Source organism: Neopelma chrysocephalum, unplaced genomic scaffold (genome assembly GCF_003984885.1).
Source record: "Neopelma chrysocephalum unplaced genomic scaffold, ASM398488v2 Primary Assembly neopelma1_125, whole genome shotgun sequence".
Taxonomy (NCBI): domain Eukaryota; kingdom Metazoa; phylum Chordata; class Aves; order Passeriformes; family Pipridae; genus Neopelma; species Neopelma chrysocephalum.
In genome coordinates, this window is record NW_020897787.1 from 1280631 (window position 1) to 1298446 (window position 17816).

General features: G+C 52.2%; 1 protein-coding gene across 2 annotated transcripts in view; it reads right to left on the reverse strand.

Moving 5' to 3' along the window:
- Positions 1-1300: 1300 nt before the first annotated feature.
- GNAO1 (G protein subunit alpha o1) overlaps positions 1301-17816 on the reverse strand; it is a 138031-nt gene continuing 121515 nt past the window's right edge. Inside the window, exons 7-8 of one of the 2 annotated variants that reach the window (XM_027698176.1) lie at positions 5095-5248; positions 1301-3367 (exon numbers count right to left, since the gene is read on the reverse strand). In XM_027698176.1, coding sequence (XP_027553977.1) covers positions 3180-3367; positions 5095-5248 — 342 coding nt within the window. In that variant the 3' untranslated portion in view covers positions 1301-3179. Of the gene's footprint in view, positions 3368-5094; positions 5249-8008; positions 14519-17816 lie in introns of those variants that run through there. The other variant, XM_027698177.1, reaches the window with a different exon arrangement.

Below are 17816 nucleotides of genomic sequence, written 5' to 3' on the forward strand. Positions count from 1 at the left end.
TGCATCTCGGCAGAGGGGCTGCCTGCACCCAGGACAGGTTTGGACCCGGTTGTGGGTACCTGGAAAGGTACCAAAGCAGCTCCTCAGCCCTCAGCCCTCTCTGCCTGCTGCAGGACCCTGCTGTGGAATCCAGTCCTGCCAGCAACAGATCCATGGGGAAGGTCCTGTAGTTCCTTGGGCTGCAGCAGAGATGAGTGAAGGGGCTGCCTGGTGTGTGTGGGAAGAGGAAGGTTTGTGGAGCTACACCAGGGAGGGTGGGAGTGTTTCAGAGACTCGGGCTATTCTTTCTGGACTTGTCCTGTTGGGCTCCTGACCTTTTCCCGGCAGCTCTTCCCTCTGCTCCCTGAGGAGCAGGCCCTGGCCAGCCACTGGATGGCATCTCTGCCTGTGGCACCGCTGCAAAATGATCTAATTCAGCCATTAAGGGCTGGTTTGTGAAGAGCACAGGGACCAGTGGTGGCCTCTTGGCCGGCTCTGCCTCCCTGGAAAGGGAGGTCATCTGAGGAGAGGCCTGAGGGACTTTCCCAGTGCCAACACGTGCTGCTCCTGCAGCTGTGAACAGCAGGAACCTTGGAGGAGCCACGTTGGTCGGGAGCTGCTGCTGCAGGATGGGGGCTCTGCCAACCAGCCTTCCCAGATCCTGAGGGCAGGGGACACGTGAGGGGTGGCCCGGCACGAAGCCGAGGTCGGGGGTCCTGGGTCACCCACCCCATGGCTCTGTCACCCAGTGGCCCTGTGGGGTTTGGAAGTGTTCCTGTGGCACGGGAGGGGATGGCAAGTGTGGTGTCATCATCTCTCCAGTGTCCCACCTGTGGTCACGGTGCCCTGAGCCGGGCACCCAGGACGAGGAATGCAGGAAAAAACCCCAAATTGTGAAAAAAACCCTGAAACCCCAAACCCCCAAACAAACCTCGAATGGCTCGTGCAGCAGGGAGAGAACCTTGACTTGCTTTGAGAACCTTCCTCTGTATCTTGGGGGGAAAACTTGGATATTGTGGGATTTCTGATGTTGCCACAAATGAAGGACTTGCCCTCATGATCTGCTTTGCTTTCCCCAAAGAAATATAAACGTTTTCTTGCTTGGAGAGTTTTTTTGGGGGGAATTTTTGCTCCTGGTGATGTTCTGAATCACCAAGGGGCTTCCACACGCTGCTGTCCCAGGATTTACACCCAATCCATAGTTCATCCCCTTCTCCCTGTGCTATCCCCCCAAAATGTGATTTTTAGCATCTTTCCTTCCTCCCTTTGGAAGGAGGCAGACAGGCAGCGGAAAGAAGGAGGCAGAGGCACAGGAGGGGAGAGCCCGGGGTACAGACAAACATTCTCTTTATTGAGCTACACATGAATTTTTCCATTAGTCAGAGAAAGAGATTGGCAGTGTGTAATATATCACAGAAACCTCACTGATTGGTAATAGAAAGGCTTAGAAAGACCTGGCGCTTTTTATATATATATATATATAATATTTTTTTTTTTTTTAAGTTTCCTCTTTATTTATTCATTTTCTTTTGAACAGGTGTGACTGCTCTTCTTCAGCAAAGGTAACTCGTAAAAGTGAAACTGTGAAGACGTCTGGTAACTAATCAAAGTAGAAATGACGAGGGATTGGTCATGAAAACGGTGGCTTCAATGTAAACACTACATTCGATTTTTGTTGTTGTTTTTTTTTATTCTTTTTAAATTATTTTTTGTGGTTTTGTGTGTGTTTTTTAAAATTTTTAAATTATTTTCATTCTTGCTTTTTTTTTTAAAGTTTGGTTTTTTTAAGTTTTTTTTTTCTTTTTTTTTTCCTTTTTTTTTCTTATTTTGCAGCACAAACATCCCCACATGAGAGAGAAAAAACACCATTCACTAAAAGGGAGAGAGGACTGGGGTGGGATGAAGGGGGAGAGAAAAGCAGCACAAAAAAGCATTCACTGGAAAGAGTTAAAAATGAATAAAAACCAAACGAAAACAAAAAAAAATACTCTAAACAAAAAATAAAATAAAATAAAATATATATATATATCTGTATAGCCCTCCCTGATGCCCCTGGTTGGCCCCACAGGAGGGGTGAGGGGGAGCCTGGCTGGGGGGGCCGAGCTGTGCTTTTGGAGACGGACCTGGAGAGTGAGCAGTGAGCGGGAGCAGGGAGATGAACCGGGAGCGAGGGAAAAACGGGAAAAACCCGCCGGCTCCGGCTGGCGAGGGCTTTGGCCTGGAACGGGGTGAGAATTCAAAAACCGACCGAAAAACCCCCAAACCCTGGCAAGGGAGCAGGAGGAGGATGCTCCCACCGCAGCTTCCCCCCAGACAGCCAGGGTGGGAAATGGGAGAAGATCTCCTTGCTGCTGCTGCTGCTGCTCTTTCCCTTTCTAAGCTGTGACACGTAGCCAGGGGCAGTTTTCGAACTTTTCCCCCCTCCTTAAAAAGAAATAAAAAAAACAAAAAACCACCTCTTTGTTTCTGGAGGCAGCAGCTCACCCGGGCTGGGCAGCAGGACCAGGGGCAGGCGGGGGCAGCCCAGCCTTGCCCACACTGGAAATAAAAATAATTCATCATCATCATCATCATCAACATCATCATCAACATCATCATCACTAAAAAAAAAAAAAAGCCAACCCACAACAATCAATTCTAATAGTAACAATCAAAAAATAAGAGCCCGTGGTCATGTAACTGCTGGGAGAAGCCCCTGCCCAGGGTGCCCCCTTTGCCCCCTCTCCCTGCCTGGTGCCAGCGGGGGGAGCCCCGGGAGCTGTTGGGGTGCTGGGTCTGGGCAGAGCCCCCCCAGCCCCCGGGGTGCCCCCAGGCTGGGACATTGGGGGCCGGAGCCTGACGGGGAGGGGAAGGGGAAGGGGTTTAAAAAAAACAAACTAAAAAGGTGGGTGTGGATATTTTTATATATATATATACGTATATATATAATTTTTCCTTATGCCTTTTTATTTACCAACTTGCATGATTATGATGACAATTTTTTTTCTCTCCTTCAACCTGTTTTTTTTTTCTTTGTTTCTTTTTTTTTTTTTTTTCCCCGCGCGTGTGTGTGTGTCTGTGTGTGTGTCTGTTGTGTGGTTGCGTTGGGGTTTGGTTTTTTTTTTTTTTGTTGTTGTTGTTGTTATTTTTTTATTTTTACGTTTCTTTTGTCTCCTGGCGCCGGGATCGCCACCCAAGCAGTCGCTGTGCGCCGGGGGGGGTCAGTACAAGCCGCAGCCCCGCAGGTTGTTGGCAATGATGATGTCGGTGACGGCGTCAAATACCACCTGGATGTTGTTCGTGTCTGTGGCGCACGTCATGTGGCAGTAAATCTCCTTGTTGGGGGAGCGGTTTTTGCTCTCGAATTGTGCTTGGATGTAGGCGGCCGCGTCCTCGTAGGTGTTGGGACCTGCGGGACAGGCGGGGGGCAGAGCGGGGGTGTCAGGGCTGAGGGCACCCCCGGCCCCTCGGGGCTCGCCAAGTGCTGTAATTCCAGCAGAAACAGCCCAAACTCCGTTATTTGCACCTGTGCCCCCCTCCCCATCCCTCAGCAGGGTCCATTTAACCCCCTTCCTCCCCTCTCCATCCTTTCCTCCCCTACCCTTTTCCACCCCGTTCTGCCCCATTTTCCCCCTAATTGCAGCCCCCTGGGCCCCGCTGGGGACTCCTCCCTCCCCAGGTGTTGCTGCTTTGCCTCTCCCCTTTTTCCCCCCCTGGAAGGGGAGCAGCTCCAGCTGCGCCCAGCCGGGCTGTGTCCGAGGGAGGCTCCCGACGGCATCGCTGCGGCTCCGGTGAGTCCCCACGGCGCATCCCGACAGCGCCCTTTCCAAGGGAGCGCGGGGGGGAGAAAGGCTGGGGGGCCTGGTGGCCCCCCAGCCAGGTAGGCAGGGGGAGGGATGGCCGGGAGGGCCGGTGGCTACTCCAACATCTCCCGCGGTGCTGGTCCTGTCGAGCCCTCTTTGCCCTGTCAGGGCGATGCCCGGGTGGGGTGAGGGTCTCACCCGGGCTCTGGGGTGGGCGAGGGGTGGTGGTGGCAGGGCAGGAGCCGTTCGGGGACGCGCTGCTGTTGTTGCCTGTTGGCTTCGTGACTGGGAGGTTCGCTTTTGTGAGGTGGGCTGGAGAGGCGCCAGATGTTTGAGCCGAAAAATGTGCATTTTTTGCATTAAGCCGCTTACGGCAGCGGGAGAGGCTGTGCCTGGCCCCTCGTGGGAAGCCACAAAGCTGAGTTACGCCCCTGAAATCGCCTTTGCGAGAGCTGCTATTATCTGGAGATTTATTTTCCTTTTCCAGCTCGCCGGTTCCCCTCGTTCCTGGTGCGGGGGGTGGGCCGGTGGCACCGGGCTGTCCCCTCCCTGTGCCGGGATGTGCCGTGCAGCTGCGGGGGGGGGGAGTTTGGCTTGTTCAACCAGGTGGCTGTGAAAAAAGTATTGCTGCCTTTGTGATGCAGAAGCCTAAATGCCTCTGGTGGAAATGCCGGTGCATTTCTGCCACAGGGGAAGGGATGGCATCTTGCTGGGGGACTCCTCAGGGTTTGGCATCCAGGGTGGGTGTGCTCTGGGTGGAACAGTTCAGAGGCATCCCAGTATCTGCAGGGGTAGCTGGAGTCTGAATCTGAGCTGACTTTTTTTTTTTCCTCTTAGAAATTTTGAAGTATCTATTTCTTACCCATCTTCTTGGTTATTTGTTCTTTTCCCCAGACCGTGCTGGTTTCACTAAGAAATGGATGATTCTCTTGTGGTTCCACAGATTCCTGCTGTAAAGGGGCTCTTTCCTTCCCCAGCTGTATCCTGTTTGAAGGCACTCCCGGGAGGATGCAGCCTGGAGGACCACGTGTCTTGGTTTCTCTTGCAGGAGCTTCCCAGGACCCCCCAGCACACAGGATGGTTGCAGTGGTGGGCACTCAGCTCCTACCAAGGCTTCTCCTTTCCACAGCTCCTCTCTCTCTGTCCCACCTTTGCCACAAGAACTGCCCCAGGCAGGACAGGGCCCTACCCCACCAGTGGGTGCTGGAGCTGCACCACTGCTCCTGAGTGTGGGCAGTGCTTGTGCCCCCCCAAAGCTGCCCTGTCCCCTCTGTCCCCCCCAGCCCCAGTGCAGGGTGAGGTGTCACTGGGCTGTGTCAGCCCCAGCACCTACCTGTGTACTCAGGGAAGCAGATGGTCAGAGGAGACTTCTTGATCTTCTCAGCAAATAGGTCTTTCTTGTTGAGGAAGAGAATGATGGAGGTATCGATGAAGAATTTGTTGTTACAGATGGAGTCGAAGAGCATGAGAGATTCGTGCATGCGGTTCTGCAACGGGGAGCACAGAGGGAGGAGAGGGGAGAGAGAAAGGCAAAGACAGAGTTAGAGGAGAGGAGAACATTTTTTTTTTCTGGATTGAAATGGTTAGAAAGCAAAAAAAATCTCTCAGATAAGACAGTGGTAAGTGTGAGCTGGTTACAAAGGTGGAGGAAGTGGGATGTTGCCCTGCTCTTGGGCTGGAGGTCAAGGCACGTGTGGAGGCTGCAGCTGATCCTCCCCCACGTCCTGTGAGGCCACTCTGGCAGGGCAGACACCTGATGGTTCAAGGAAGAGCAGGAAAAAAGTCATCTGCTCCTCTCCTGCCTCACCAGAGGAGTGGGGAAGGAGCCTTGTGTCTCCTCAGGGAGTGGGCAACCCTGAAGCATCGTTTGCAGAGCTCAAATAAACCATGGGCAGACAGCACCAGCCAGTGGCCAGGATACACTGGGCATTGGGACTGGCAGGGAGGGGCCCTTGGCCATCCCAGGGTGGTCCTATGGACTGGCCTGGAAGGGTATTTGGTGCTGAGCAGTGCCATTGTGGCCAGACCAATGCCAAGGGATTGCCCAGAGGTTGGGGCAGGTCCTGTCCCAGCAGGACCCTTCTGCCCCTGGAAAAATCTTCAGCCCATCCTGGAAAACACCACAGTGGTGGCCAGGTTACCCCTAAGAAAACCCAGTGGTGCTGCATGGAAGTAACCAGTGGAGGTGCCTCTGCCAGCCCACCCCTGAGCTCTCCTGAGTGTTCTGGGCTTGTGGGCAGGTCCAGGGAGTCTTTGAGCTTGGAAAATTTTGGGTAGGAGCATAACTAGAGGCAAATTTCTAAAGTAGGGTTTTTTTTTTTTTTCAATTTTTTTTTAATTGTCCTTTCACATGTGGACAAAATCCATGTAAAGCCATTTTTCCCTCTGCTACAGAAGTTTTTAGCAGGAAGAGGTGGAGAGCAGACAGCAGAACAGGAGGAGGAGGTGAGGCTGCCACAGGGCACCACAGAACAGGGGATTCTCATGCAGGCACATGCACTGACTGTTAGTGTGGAGGTGCCACTGGACAGGACAGATCTGGCCCTCCAGGAGCTCCCAAAAATCTCCTCCATCATTATCACCAGAAAGCCATTCCCTGATGCTCCACTGGCAGCTCTGGGGTCCCTTTCACTGTGGGTACCCACCCAGTTTCTACCTGAACCTTCAAAGCAAACCCAGGGTTCAGTGAGGTCTGAAGCTGCTGCTCCCTCCCTGCAACCCCCCCCCTTAGGGCAGAGCCCCCAGTTCTGGCTCAGCTGCCTGCAGCTCACGTGGGGATGCAGCTGCTTACGAAAGCCTCTTGTAAAGTCATGTAAAGCCCCGCTCTGGGGTGGCTCAGGGGCTTGGTGGGGACCCTCCTGCAGCAAACAGCCCCCACAGCCCCTTTCTTTGGAGGTGCAGCCAAGGGGGGACTCGGGCTCGCCGAAGACTCACGAGGACGCATGTGTTTCCTAACGAAATGATGACCCAATTACACATTTTGGAGTTTTCCATGAATGTTTTATTAGTGACTCATTTTATTAGCTCCACTTCAACGGTAGCTTTTGCATGCAAAATTCAGCAGCTGTCTGATTTCATCTTGAAAGGCTCCGCGATTGCACTGTCAGTTCCTTGACAAAGAGGAGCAGGGGATGCCAAGCAGGCGCTTTCCAGAGCTTTGGGACTTCAATTTGATCCTTATCTTGAAATAAATAAAAAAAACCCCCCTTGTTCGTGGGGAAACCAGAAACTGCCGCCAAAGGATGTGGTTCTTCTTGACTTGTGCTTGTTGCAAAGTCACTGGGTCTTGAGATTTTCACAGAGAGTATCTGGGTGGGCTTTTCCTTGTTTGTCCCTGGTGTTGTCCCCTATATATCTAAATAAAGGAGGGATGATGGTGGTGGAAGAGCAGCTGAAATAAAGCAGGTGCCCAAGGAAAGGGAAATCCCCAGTCAGGGAGAATAACCCTGGTGACTTCAGGGCCCTGGACAGCCACGTGGATGATCTGAGCAGGATGGAGTCCTGGAGGAAGTCTTAAAAATCCCCAGTAGCAATATGCAAAGGAAAATCCTTCTCCTCTCAGCCATTTCCTTTTCTCAGGGCTGGCCTGTACTTCTGCCTCATCTGCAGGATGGGCTGTTTGGGGTTTTGGGTCTGAGGATGGGTCCAGCTGATGCCACGTCACTGGAAACTGGTCAAGTCAACAGGAATAATGGTTCACTTTGCTGAGGTTTATGGAAAATTTTCTCTTGGTTTCTTCAAGTTCTTTACTTCTATTTCATGCCCCAAATAATGGAAGATCTTTGGTTTTAACATAAAAGAACAAACTGGCCCAAGGGTTGTTTTAAAGGGAGGGAAGGAGGGAGGGATGTTCCACATTTGGTGCTACTGCAAGGAGGAAAACACATCTCAGTCAAACCAGAAATGGCTCTTCTGCTTCTGTGCTTGCACAAAGAAACAGTGAAAAAGCAGAGCAAAACCTGTGAAGGATTTGGAATTGAAGTGTTGGAGGCAGCAATGGGGCAGCAGGGATGATCTGTCCTGCTGGGGGTGAGCAGAGGAAACAAAATTCCCACCAAATACTTACATGGAATACCTTTTGGTTATATCCTTTTCAAATTCCTTGTTTCCAGGCAGATGAGGCTGTGGCAGACAACTGACACTGCAGGTGTGTGTTGTGCAAGTGCATTTGTGGAGCAGCCACAGGGCTAAAAAACGAGTTTGAGACGCTGGACGCGCTCAAGGGAGACACAATAAAACCACCCTCACACTAGAAAAGAGCTGGCACTTTATTAACATTTCGTAACTAATAAATACATTACCGACAGCCAATAAATTATTACAATAACTAATGCTCTATTAAACCAATGGACAGTCACTCTTCATACAAAATTACAGTTAATACAGTTTTGGGCCATCAAACATGCAGGAGAAATGATTCAGCGGGAAACCAGCGAGAGGAAAATGGTGACGGCCTCCGGTGATCCTTCGGGGAGAAACGTGGTGGGGAGCCCAGAGGCAGAGTGATGGTCACTGTTCCCTTGTTGAGCTGAAGGGGGAAAAGGGAGGAGGGGGAATAGGGCTGAGGGTCGCAAATTAGGGACTGGGCACTTTAGCTGGTGTTTGAACAACCCGAGTTGCTTGCCCAGTGCCACTGGGTTGCTCCAGCACTGGAAAAGCTGGTGAGACTCAGGCACTGCTGAAAATGCTGTTTTACCTGCTATGATCTCCTCTCCCCACCTGGAGCAGGGGGTTTAGCTCTGGAGCTGCTTCCCTGCACTACAGGACAGTCAGGATTTGGTCTCAGCATTAATTTCCATGGCACTGGGTGGGAGAGGGCCTGGGCTGTCCCAGCCCTCTGCCTCTTCTCCAGGTCTCTCCTCCCTGTGTCTAGTGCACCTGGTGTCCAGGGAAAATAGAGCTGCCCTCTCTGGGAGATGGAGATGTTTCTTCAGCTCCCTCCCCTCTCCCTCTGCCCACAGGGTGCCAGCTGGAGGCTTTGGTCCTGCTCCTCCTCTCAGTAAGGCGTTGGTGTCTAAGGGTTGCACTTGTGTTCTTGTTTGTCTCTGCATACGAGTAAAGATCTCCCAGGCTGCTGGTTGGGGTGTGAGTGGTCCTGTGAAAGGTCCCTTTCCATGGCCACGTTCTCAGCGTAACTCTTTATATGGGTCGTGTCCCTACATCTGTCAGCATCAATTACCTCGTGTCAGTGCTGGAGCTCAGAAATGACACAGTACCCTCGAGTCTTGGGGGGCCTGAGGAGTGTGTTTGCCTGCTCTTTCCCCTGGGGAGGTAGAGGCAAGACCATGGTCTGTGATTTTGTGCCATTTTGGACCATGTCTCTGCTTTCTTGTGCGTGCATTGGGGGTGCAAGGGGGTGATGGGTCTGGGGGCTTCAGGGTGATGCTCAGTAGCACCATCTCTACTGACCTCGGTGCTTCCAGTGCCAGATCACTGATGAGTGTTTTAGCCTCCTAAATGGAAATGGTTGTGGGGTTTTTGGTGGCAAGGCTTAAGACAAACCTGGCCCATGACAAAGACTCGAGCACATTAGCACTAAGCTTCTCTAATTGCAGACAGTCAGCCCTGCTCCCAGGAACTCAGCAACTCTCCCTGGCTCCAGGAGACATTTTGGCCACAAAATACTCAGATGTGTTGCACAGACTAACAGTGCAGGGTTGGTCCCTTTCCCAGCCTTGACTGCAGAATCCCTCATGGGTGATGTCTGCCCTGTTGAGCCCAACAGTGAGGGGCTGCCCCATGCTTTGCAGGGCAGCAGCTGGGCACGTGGGGACCTTCTGGCACAGGAACATCTGCTGTGTCCCACCCTGACCTCCTGGAAGTTGCACTCCTGGCCTGGGAACAAGGTCTGTTCCCTTGCAGGCAAGCACTGGGCTCGTGCCACGATGGATTAAACCCACCAGACACACTTTAATGCACGTTACAGTAAAGACTGCCCTCATTAATACTTTTAGCGTCCTGTAAAACGAAATCACACCTATGAAGGAGGCACAGCAGGCTCCTCCTGAGGGTGCTCTGCCCTCCGTGCAGGGACAGGCCACCCAGGAGAGCTGGCTGAGGGCAAGAAGCTGATTCTGATACAAAGCTCCTGAGAGAGATGCAGTGGGCAGTGTTTGTGGGCGGGAGGTGGGACGGGAGGGCAGGGGCAGCGGGGACGCTCAACGCTGGCAGGCGGGGTCCTGGCACTAAACACGAGTTTAGGTTTAGGCACACTAAACCCTGGCCTGGGCAGTGCGGGGCTGTGCTTCAGCGTGTGCTTTCCCAGTGCGTGGTTATTGCCGGTTCTCCGGGCCAGCCCAGCCGCTGCATCCCCCGAGGAGCAGCACAGCGCTCTGCAGCTCAGCCCTGCGAGGCTTCCCTTCCACGGCTTTCTCTGTTCCATTGGAATTGTTGTCTAAATAAAGGAGCTGTTTGCATTTTTGCGGTCTCACGGCTCCACACCCTCTCACTGGCTACAAAGCAAGCTGGGGAGGCGCTTCCTCCTTTCCTTTGCTGTCTGAAGCTCATCAGGAGTTGCTAATGCTGCTTTCAGTGCTGACACCCCTCGGATGCTGCTGCTGGACAAGTGACCTGAGTCCTGAAAAGCCTCCTGCATCCCAAAAAGAGCTTTTTTTTTTTTTGCAAATTTCCACATTAGTTTTGAAGGGCAGGAGGGTGTATACATAGCTGTTTCAACTGTGTGCTTTTAAAATCTATCCCCCACGCCCTGGTACAATTTCTGATGCAGCTGCAACATCCCTGCTGTGTGGAGACTGCAAATCAAACACAGCTCGGGGTCTCCAAGGCTCTGGATTTGGATCATGGCAATGGCAAAGCACAAGGGGCTGTTAAGGGGAGGCTTTTGAAGGCAGGGGATGTATTTCAAGGTCTTTCTAGGCAAGTGCTGCAAGAATTGCTGGTGTTTGGAGAAAGCACGGGGCAGAAGATTGCCTGCAGAAGGCACATCTGCCAGGAGAGGCTTGGGAGGATGCAGGAGCCAGCAGTGAGTAATGGTTTGGCAGGAGTTCTGCAGACAAAAATCTATACACGGCCATCAAGTGGGAGAGATAGTGGTGTTTAACACTGGAAGCATTTCATCTCCCAAATGCTGTTTCCAGCATTTGTCAGTGAATCCTCGTGACGCTCGTGTGAGGGACGGGACGTCAGCAGCAGCAGCAGCAGCTGAGATGAGGCTTCAGACACACAATGTGACAAAGAAAATGAAAGGAGAGGCTCTGTGTGGCAACATTTCCTCTGCTTTTTCTCTCTCTCTTCTCCCCATGGAGCACCAGCTGTTGGTTGTCACCAACGTGCTGGGAACCTGCCGAAGCTGCAGAGGGGGTTTGGACCTCCCAGCCAGGTCACCTCCCAGCAGGGGTTGCCTGAATCCAGCCCAGAGAGCAGCAAAGGCACACTGAGCCAGAACAGGCCACTTGGCTGCATTTGGCAGCGTTTGGGGTTGAGCTAATTTCAATTGTCTTTACCAAAATATTCCTGTGTGCTTTGAGCTGGGAGCTCACAAAGCCTTGGCGTGGTGCTGCCTTCCCTGGGAACAACTTCTGTCACTTATTTACTCGGATAAAATGTCATCCACAGCAAGGGGTGGGAACAGAAAGCCTCCATAACTCTAGCACTGCTGATCAAACTCTTCTGACAGACCTGCCTCCCTGCCAGTGCCAGCCATCAGCACACAGGGGGCTGGCACTGCACTGGCTCCAGTGGTTACACACACTTTATGTACCAAACGTGACTAATGTGAGGCTTTTCAGCCCTTGCTTTGACACTCAGTGCACATGTGGGTGGTGGGTGCTGCAGGTGGGGCACAGCCACCCCCATGGGACAAGCTCCAGCACCACCCCTGTCCCTCCACGTCCCTCCAGCTAATTCCCTGCAGCAGAAGCACTGCCCCATTGCCATGGGCTGGTCCCTTCCAAGGAACCAAGAACTGGGCAGGTGCTTCCCGCTGGGAATCCTTTCCTTGAAAAACCTTTCCACCAACTCCTGAAATCCTAAGCTAAACCAAAGACAGTGACACGTGCAGACCTTTCCTTTGGTTCACAGCTTTACAGCAGAGTGTGCTGGCAGCAAATGGGGCTGGGATCTGGGAAAACAAAGTGTGTGGATGGGCTTGAGGAGCAGAGAAGGCTGCTGGCTTTGCTGGCTGGCCAGCTCCCTGCAGGGGCTGATTCACTGGAGGCATCCTGGGATGGTGAGGAGAAAGGTGGGTACTGGCTTGTGCCAGAGCAGGGGAGGCAGAGACCTGGAGTTATTGCTGTCAGTGCCCAGCAGAGCAGCAGTGGGTCCTTGCTGTGCAATCCTAAATGCAGTTTTACCATTTAATGCTGTTTAGGGGGTTGCTGGCAGTTACCAGCCATGCTGGGCTGGGAGCTGGTGGGAGGGGTGACAGCCACCTTGCTCTCCCCTGCAGACCCTCCCTGCTTGCCCTGGGGTGCTCCTGCTCATGTTCCTGGCTGGGTTTGTCAGGGATGTCCCACGAGCACTGTCCTGGCAGAGCACAGGCTCCATGGGGACTCTCCTCTGGCTCTCAGGTGCCCTTCTCTTCCTGCCCTCCCTGCTGCCTCTGTCTGTCTCATCTCCCTTCTGCAAATTCGCTCCCAAACCGTTCCCAAACCTCTCCCACTGGTCCTCTCTCCATCCTGTGCCACCACACCTGCTGCTGTCCCTGCCTCCCACACACTGATGCTCCCCTGGCCCTTCTCTTTAGGCTGTGTTGCTCTGGGCTGCTCTCACACTGTCTCTCCTAAATGGGCACAGCGAGAAAAGAGGTACTGTCCCTCTCAGGAGTGGCCCTGGAGAAAACCCAGACCTCCTGAGACCTGAAAGCCACCCCTAGATCAGGCTGCCAAGAGAGGACAGCTGAACTTGTGGCCGGCCTGGAAAGAACTCCTGTTTTCCAAGATTATGGAATTTAAGAGAGGCAGAGAAGGGGCAGGGATCAGCATTGCCCACCTGCCCCCAGGTGAGGTGGGCCCAGAGGTGGTTGTCTCACCCCGACACCAAACAAGCTTTTGGGGTGGACTTCTCAGGGTCCCTCCATGACCCCCCACCTCTCACATTCCCCTCCACCTTCGACCTAAGGGCGCCCAGACCCCTTGGTGATGGCAAGAGGGTGTAACTCAGCCCACCTGCATTTCTCCTCCCCTCTCAGCCCCCACTTTTGCTGTGCTGGCCACTACCCTTGTCCTTTCCTCCCCCTGCCCTTCCTTCCTCCTTTCCTTGCACTTTTCCTTTCCACTGCATCACTTGGCTCAAATCAGCTCCCTGAGCTCTCATTTGCCACTGCATGGCCAGTGTAAAACATCCTGCTCACTTCAGACACTGGTGAAGAGACGCCTGACTGGGGACACCAAGCCTGGAGCTGCCTCTCCTGGATGCTCTCTGGATGACACAGGAGCCAGGGAGGCTCAGAGCACAGGGCTGGGCTTCCCAAGGCTGTTCAGATGCCCGAGGGGTGATGAAGAGCCACGAGGCTCCCACACACCTTCCTGCCCCCCAAGCATGGGGACGTTTCCCAAAGCACCTCCTCACATCTCAGGTACTTGCAGGTCAAACTCTGCCCACAAGAAACCAAGATACTAAATATTTTTGGTGCACTCCAGCACTTCAGGGCTGAAGCCTGGAAAGAGATGCTGTTTGCAGGAGCACTGCTTGTGCTGAAATCAGTCCCTTAGGCTGGGAGAGGCTTTGGGAAAGGCCACCAGGTGCCCAGGGCAGGTTCCTTGGATGCCCCCGAGCGTGGGGTCATCGCTGCCAATGCTCCAGGGGGCCTTGCCCAGTGACCTCCAGCAAAGTGCCTCAGAAATGGGTTACTGCAACCTCTAGATGTATTTTAATATTAATCTTGAAAAACTTGAGGTAAAACTGCTACCAGTAATGAATGTTTTTAGACAAGGCTTAGTAGGTTTTGTTACTGTGTCCCTGTTACTCAGACACCAGCAGAACTCGATATGGCTGTTTTACTTGTTCAAAGAGCTGTCTGGAAAAAAGGAGAATATACAAATCCAAGCTATGGCAGCTGCATTCAACCCTGACCCCTCTGGCTTTGGGGTCAGAACTGGAGCCATAAGGTACCCTCAAAATGATCAGGTTGTTATCTAGCACTTCCCAAAGGAGTAGTGTTTTAGCAGAAAAGACAACCAGGAGAATAAACAATATCCCTTAATTTCAAGGCAAAAAAAAAAAAAAAGTTTTGGTTCCAAACTACGCTGTTCCTGACCAGTATTTTAAGGCTTTGATTTTTTTTTTTTCCCTCTTTTTAAAACTGAAGTATTTTTGTCTTTTGGCAGTTGAAATGCACTTTGTGGGAAAGGCGTTAGCTCCCTGCGCAGCACTGTGAGCTGGAACGGAGGAGTAGGGACGAGGGAGCAAGGGAATGAACCAAAAACGAACCAAAATAAACCAAAACGGGGCCGGGGAAAGCAGAACTCGCTGCGAAGTTTTCCGGGACGGGAAAGGGGGGATTTACGTGTTTCTTCCTCACCATCTTCCGAGGAGGAAAAAACAAGGAAAGAGAGGACCTGTCCGCGGGGCTGGAGGGTGCTCCCAGGGCAGGGGGGGAGCAGAAGAGCCTCAGTAGAGTCCACAGCCCCGCAGGTTGTTGGCGATGATCACGTCCGTGACGGCGTCGAAGACGAACTGGATGTTGTTGGTGTCGGTGGCGCAGGTGATGTGGGTGTAGATCTCCTTGTTGGGGGACTTGTTCTTGCTCTCGTACTGGGTCTGGATGTACGCCACCGCCTCCGTGAAAGCGTTGGGGCCTGCAGGAGAGCCGGGGGGAGAGCAAGAGGAGCGGGTTAGAGCTGCCCTGGGAGCCTGGACCTGCAGGGTGCCTGCAAACACCCCCCTGGAGGGACACGGGGAGCTGGTGCAGGGCCCCATCTCCATCTCTCTGTTACCAGCCAGGGCTGCTGCCAGCCAGGAGATGCTCTCTGACTGTCAGCTCAGCTGTATTTTTATTCTGAGTTGCTGTTTATAGTCTATGGAGCTGAGTGTTAAACAGGCTATGATGGGAAAACCAGAACAAATTCCACATCGTGGTGACAAAAAAGAGAAGAAATCTGCCAGGAATGCGGTTAAGTGCTTGACCTGGGGAAGAGGCTTAGCTTTTTTTCCTTTTTTAGATTTTTTTTGATTAAAGTTTCAGTTTTTGATGGAAAAGAAGAGCTAACATGTTCCATGAATTGAGGGCAGTATTGGTTGCTGTGCTCTCCTTTCCCTGAATCACTAAGAGAAAAGGACATGAAAAGATTCAGCCTCTGTTGCAGAACAAAGTGGGGTTTTCTCAAAAAAAAAACCCCAAAAAGCCTAATACAAAATGTCCCTCTTTTTGAGGAATTAGGATCACAATACTCTGCTCCATGGCTAAAATCACACCAGGAGGGGTTTCTTGTTTTGATGGATAGAGATGTCTGTGCCACACCCTGTTAAACATCAAGTTTTGTGTTAAAAAAAGCCTGGGAGGAGTCATGGAAATGAGCAGATCCTTTCTGCTCTGGCCAGCCCTGATCCTGCTCACACACAGAGCTCCACCTGGGCACCTGCTCAGGGCTGATGAAGGTGGTTTCTCTGGCTGGCCTGGAGTGCAGCCCCCCAGCACTGCTGGGCACTGCCTGGTGCCTGACCCCCAAAAGGCTCCACAGCAGTAACACTGCTCCTGCTTTTGGGTCCCTCTCCCTCCGTGATGCTGAGAAATGCTGTTATCTGCTAGAAAGAAGCTCACTGGGGCTTGGGATGTGCTGTGGTGGAAGGCAGCTGACCTGGGAAATCACCCTTGTGCACACACACATTGCTAGTTGAAGACACAAGCACATGAAGACCACGGGACTTGAGAATACGCTTGAAGTAAGAGAAGCAAAGTGTTTTCTGGGAGCAGGTTCTTGCATGAGTAGATGTGTAAGGAATCTGTGAACAGTTCCACATGCTGTGCACAAACAGGAGGGTATTTTACGAACGGGAACTTGGTGGTTCAAAGGCACGAGGATTTAGATGCTGCATTCTGTCCAGGAGAGCAAGGAATCACTAATGCCAGAGTGGTTTAAAACACGCCACGCTGCTTTGCTAAGTATTGTGGATTAGTTAAGAGCATGGGTGAATTAAGGGGATGGGAACTGTTAGTGCTCCAGCAAACAGCCGGCAAATTCGTGGATGCAGCCTTCCAATAATTCCCTGTCAGCAGAACTAATGGACATCAGAAACTTCATTTCATTAAAAGCATTTTGTGGAACCTACTTGCGATGTTGAAAGTCCGCTTGTTCAATTTATGGGCTTTCATCAAATAATTCCTTTTTAACTCCAGGGCAACATTCTGACAATGCTGCTTTTCCACACGACCACGAGGGCTCCATCCCCTGAGCTGTGGTCAGCAGAGCAGGGGGGGCAGCCTGAAGTGTGTGCCTGGCTCTAAAGTCCAGGCTGGATGTTAGCATGAGCTAACTTGTAATGGCCCTGCTGAGTGCCTGGGGGGGGGGGATATTCCTCACCTCTGACTCAGATGCCTGTTGGATCAGTAAAAGGACTTTCAGCCATCAGACTTTCAGCCCTCTCTGATGGCACAAGAGAGATGGGAGGTCTGCGGAGGGTTCCTGGCGTTATGAGAACTCCCAGCTTCCAGAACAGCACCCTGAAGGAATTTAGAGCATCTCTGGGGGCCTCTGAAATTTGGGGAAGACTGGTTTGGTTCACCTGGGGCTGAAGTGCTCCGGAAAGAAGCTGTGTTTGTTTTCGCGTGTGTCTGAGGGTCTGCCTCCCCCACTGAACTCCTCCCTTGGGCTGGGATTGCTTGGGAAGGAACAGTTGTACCTAAAATGACATTCCTTCTTCTTCTAGTCTCCCTGCCATCAGGGGTCTGTAAGAATGTTATTTCAGCATATTATTCTGGGAGACTTCAGTGAAAACCAGGTGCACAAACTATGACCAGGAAGGAGGGAGAGGTGCAGGTTTGCTTCACTGAGAGAAGGGAAAAAGAAGAGGGCATGATAGAAACCACCCAGTATATAGAAGTGCTGCTATAAAGAAGACAGTGATGAGCTGCTCTACAAGCCATCCAGAAGCAGCAATCTAATTTGCAACCAGGCAGATTTGGGGTAGGCATTATTACGAGCTTTCAACTGTAAAGACTGAAATTTCCATGATTAGATCTTTTCAGACAAACGTGTCGGGAATACGTTGGTTCTGTCTGGACCAAGCAGATGAGTAGATGGCTGAAATGTGTTGGTAGTGACAAACACCCCAGCCTTCCCCAGAGAGGAAGCCTGCAGATGTTCTTCTGAATTCAGTTGGAGTCGTTCTGCTCCGTGGCCACAGACCATTCAGCCCCAAGCAGCAGCGAGGGATGGCCTTTGTCTATTCACAGCGAAAAATCCCGTGTTCAGAGATAAGAAGCTGTGGTTAATAATTTGTTGGCCTGCCCAGAAATGTGACACCCTTTGGTGCTCCTGGTTCACAACCACGTTTCCTGACAAAGAGAGATCTGCTGCTCTGTCTGTCGGGTTGATTCATCGGGATGTCTCCGGTGAGCTTAAATAATTCATGACGATAAAAGTTGGTTTTGATGCCGTCTCGGAATGGTAATGAGGGGTTGTGGAAGCTGGAGAGATGCAGAGGGAAGCAGCAGGTGCAGCTGCAGCCTTGGCATGGGTGGTTGTTCCCACATCAGCGGGTCAGATGCCAGGCAGGCAGCAGAAGTGGGGGCTCCTTGCAGAGCCCCTGTTCTCACCTCCACCTTTCCCTTGAGGCTCCTTCTCCCCAGCCAGGCTCGGGGCAGGGCTCTTGTGGCCTTCCTCTGCCTGCTCTGTGGGTGTGGGTGGCCAGTAGAATAGAAAATCAAACACCTTGTTTTCTGCCTGCATTTAACTGGAAGTGCTGCTATGTCTGTGCTTGATCTCAGTCAACCTGAGAGTGAAACTGGGGACCTCCTCAACTCATGTGATGAAAAATGTGCAGCTTGAGCTGAAGCAGCCAAGCTGTGAGACCTGCTGCTTGCACACTGGAGGGCTGATTGTGGAACACAGAATGGGTTGGGTTAGAAGGGACCTCTAAAGTTCAACTACCCTGCAG